The sequence below is a fragment of the Bison bison genome, unplaced genomic scaffold, assembly GCF_000754665.1.
Source record: "Bison bison bison isolate TAMUID 2011002044 unplaced genomic scaffold, Bison_UMD1.0 scf7180017848379, whole genome shotgun sequence".
NCBI classification, from domain to species: Eukaryota; Metazoa; Chordata; class Mammalia; order Artiodactyla; family Bovidae; genus Bison; species Bison bison.
Window position 1 is genome coordinate 2,766 of NW_011478952.1, and position 3,573 is coordinate 6,338.

The following is a 3,573-nucleotide window of genomic DNA, read 5'->3' on the forward strand; positions in this document are numbered from 1 at the left end:
GGTGCGTCTGCCCCTGCTTCCTCATCTGCAGTTAGCCGACCAGTCTCATAGGCTTCTGCTGCTGCTGCTAAGTCGCTTCAGTCGTGTCCAACTCTGTGCGACCCCTGAGACGGCAGCCCACCAGGTTCCCCCATCTCTGGGATTCTCCAGGCAAGAACACTGGAGTGGGTTGCCATTTCCTTCTCCAAGGCATGGAAGTGAAAAGTGAAAGTGAAGTCACTTAGTCGTGTCCGACTCTTAGTGACCCCATGGACTGCAGCCTACCAGGCCCCTCTGTCCATGGGATTTTCCAGGCAAGAGTACTGGAGTGGGGTGCCATTGCCTTCTCCAATAGGGTTTTGCTACCTTTAAATAAAATATTACATTTAATTAAATAATGAGACATGCTTAGAACAGTGCCTAGAATATAAAAGTTCAATAAATAACTGGGCTGTTTGGTGGTTATTGGTATTTGCTGGCTTTTTGTTACTACTATTATTACTATTAATGAGTAAGGGGGGAAACAGATGAACCCAGGGAAGAAAAAGATTAGATGGCGAGCTGGGTGGATGGAAAGAGTAAGACTGATGGATGAGGTTGGTGGATAAACAGCGGGAGGAAAGGCAGAAAGAAAAGACAGAAGGAACATGAATTTAGTAAGTAAGTGAATGAGTGAATCTACGGATGGTTGGCAGCGTGGAAGAGAAACTCTGGAAGGAAGGAAGATGAATATATGAATTTATAGAGAGAAAATGGACGGGCAAAGAGTTGAAAGGGTGGAAACATGAGTGCATGCGTTGGTGGGTGGACAAGGTGAGCAAGGGTCTTTGCCTTGCAAACCTGTCCCTTCTACGGCCTCCTTCCTCATGTGCGAATGGCACCTCCGTTCTCTCAACAGATCAGATGAATGTCCTTTGAGCTCCTGGGCGGCTCAGAGGTAAGGAATCTGCTTGCAATGCAGGAGACGCAGGTTCCATCCCTGGGTGGGGAAGATCCCCTGGAGAAGGAAATGGCACCCCACTCCAGTATTCTTGCCTGGGAAACCCCATGGACAGGGGAGCCTCGTGGGCTACAGTCCGTGGGGTCGCAGAGAGTTGGACATGACTGAGCAACTCAACAACAGCAGTCTTAGGCTCTTCTCTCTTTTCCCTCACCTCATGCCCAACCCACCAGGATAGTCTACTGACTTTTCCTTTAAAATACGGGATCTGCTTCCACTCTCTGCTCCCACCTTCTGAACCAAGACTTGACTGAGGCAATAGCCTTTGATCTGGTTCCCAGCTCCGCAACTCCTTAAGCCCTTATGGGCTATCTCCCCCAGTAACAAGGGCAATCTTTTTAAATACAAGCCACATAATATTGACTCTTTGTTTAAAATTCATCCAAGATTTCACTCAAAGCAAAACAAAATCCTACTGGGGCAGACACAATGCACGTGGTCTGGCCCAGTACACCCCATCTCTGGACCAGCTCCAAGGCTCACCCCCACGCCAGCTACGCTGGTCCCTGAACCTGGCTTTGCCTCGGGGCTTTTGTAATATCCAGTCCATTTTCCTGGAATATGCTTTCCCAGATGCATTTATGGCTACTGCATGAATTCATTCAGGTTTAGACTAAAATATAATCTCATCAAAGAGGCCTTCCTTGCCCACTGTATATAAAATAGCACCTCGTATATCTTTGACGATGCTTCATTTATTGTTCATAGCTGACATTACCACCTGACTCACGTAAGTGTAAGTTTTATTATTGTCTGACTGCTGACCAGGATGTAAGCTCTTCTACACAGGGATCACGTGTTGCTTGTCACTTACTAGGAACGAGACAATTATTTATTACTCGTGGGATCAATGGGTGGAGAGTGACAGGGTGCTGAAGTGTCTGAATGAACTGATGACCGGGTGACTGACTAGAAGAGGTTAATGAATGGCTATGGTGGCTACACGCGAGTCAGGGAGGGACAGGGTGGAAGAAGACGTCAGGTGCGAGAGTTGGAGTGCGGGCAGATGAATCAATACACAGATTCAGGGAAGCCGGTAGATGAAGGTGTCGAGGAAAGACGGGGCAGGAGGAAAGACATGACACGCATCCATGAAGGTGTGTGGGCCACAGACAGAGCCCTGATGGACGGGCCAGGTGGGTGGCGGGTGGGGGAGGGGCTGAAGAAAGTGCTACACAGCGTGGACGGAGGAGTGAATGGGAGGCTGGAGGAGGGCGTGGGGGGAGCAAATGGGTGGGAGAAAAGAGAATAGGAGGAAGCGAAGGTGAGAGCGGGCCGTGCGGGCCCGGAGCACCAGGAGCAGGGGCTGGACTGCTGGCGGTCGTCGTGAGCCCTGTCTGGGCCACCCACCCCCACAGCGCAGGCCGCGGCCCCAGGCTCCCGTCTGTGCCCACGCCTGCCCAGACCGACCTGGCTGCGCCCGAGGGGGGCTGTGGGGACGCGGCAGGCCATCCTGCCCCTGGCGCTCCCGAGAATGCCGTTTTGTTCGGCCGTGCTCTGCGAGTGGAGGAGGGGATGGGTTCAGTGACGCAGGTCAGCGCTCGGAGGGATCCAGGGAGTCCAGGAGTCCAGCCAAGGCCCCCTGACCCCAAGGCCGTGAGGTGCCCTTGCAAGTGCCCACGACTGGCTGCAAACAATGTCCGGAGCAGCAGGCCAGGAGACGTGCAGCCGGACAGACAGATGGCTGAACTCCCGGGTGCGGGAGCCCGGGCCAGCAGGCCCGCCTGTCCCTCTGCCGGGGACAGAGGCAGCTTGCCTTGCTGGCTGCCCATGCCGCTCCCCAGTAAGTCCCACGCCTCTCTGCTCCGAGAGCCCACAGGGAGGATGTGGGGGAGCGCCCGGCTGGAGGCACAGTGGGGCTCCTTCTGCCTCTTAGAAGCACCATCTCCCACCCCCCACCCCAGCGCGGAGCCTTGCACTCAGTTCAGAAACCTGTGACCTACCTACAACCCACGGCAGATGGGCCTGCCCGGGGCCCGCCGGCACCCACAGGAGCCTCACAGCCACGCCCAGGTCCACGGGCTGCTGGCGGGACTGGCAGGAGGGCCCCGGAGGCAGAGCTGAGGCTGGGGGGCTTCCCCTGGCCTCCCTGGGACCCCCTTCCTTTTGCTGCCTCTAAAGCACACATGCACACTCATGCACACACAGTTGTACACACGCGCATAGACACACTCATACACTCACACATCCACACATCCAATTACACGCACATGCTGGCTGATACCTATATGCACACACACACACAGTACACACAGTTACACACACATGCACACTCATACCCTCACACGTGCATTCTCATGCCTGCACATCTCAAGCACACACATACATGCTCACACCTATATGCACGCACACACTCTTGCACACACACTCATGCCCTCGTGCACACTCACACGTGCCCACACGCATGCACACTCACTGGACACAGTTCCTGTCCGATGGAGCCCAGGGCTGGGTACACTAGCCTGGAGATGAACGCGTGAGCAGCGGGGGGATGGAGGCCCTGAGGATGAGTCAGGAGGCGGGAAGGCCAGGTGGCCAGGCCGTGTGACGCTGGGACAGGGACGGGTGGGGGGTGCTCCATGCTCAGAGCAGCA

The 3,573-nt window shown here is 55.0% G+C and overlaps 1 protein-coding gene across 1 annotated transcript in view; it reads right to left on the reverse strand.

Moving 5' to 3' along the window:
* Positions 1 to 2,389: 2,389 nt before the first annotated feature.
* Positions 2,390 to 3,573, reverse strand: part of IFITM10 (interferon induced transmembrane protein 10) — a gene marked incomplete at its 3' end in the record, with an annotated part of 5,072 nt that continues 3,888 nt past the window's right edge. Inside the window, exons 3-6 of the mRNA XM_010845062.1 lie at positions 3,396 to 3,479; positions 2,923 to 3,013; positions 2,601 to 2,711; positions 2,390 to 2,476 (exon numbers count right to left, since the gene is read on the reverse strand). Of these exons, the coding sequence (XP_010843364.1) occupies positions 2,390 to 2,476; positions 2,601 to 2,711; positions 2,923 to 3,013; positions 3,396 to 3,479 (373 nt within the window). The remainder of the gene's footprint in view (positions 2,477 to 2,600; positions 2,712 to 2,922; positions 3,014 to 3,395; positions 3,480 to 3,573) is intronic.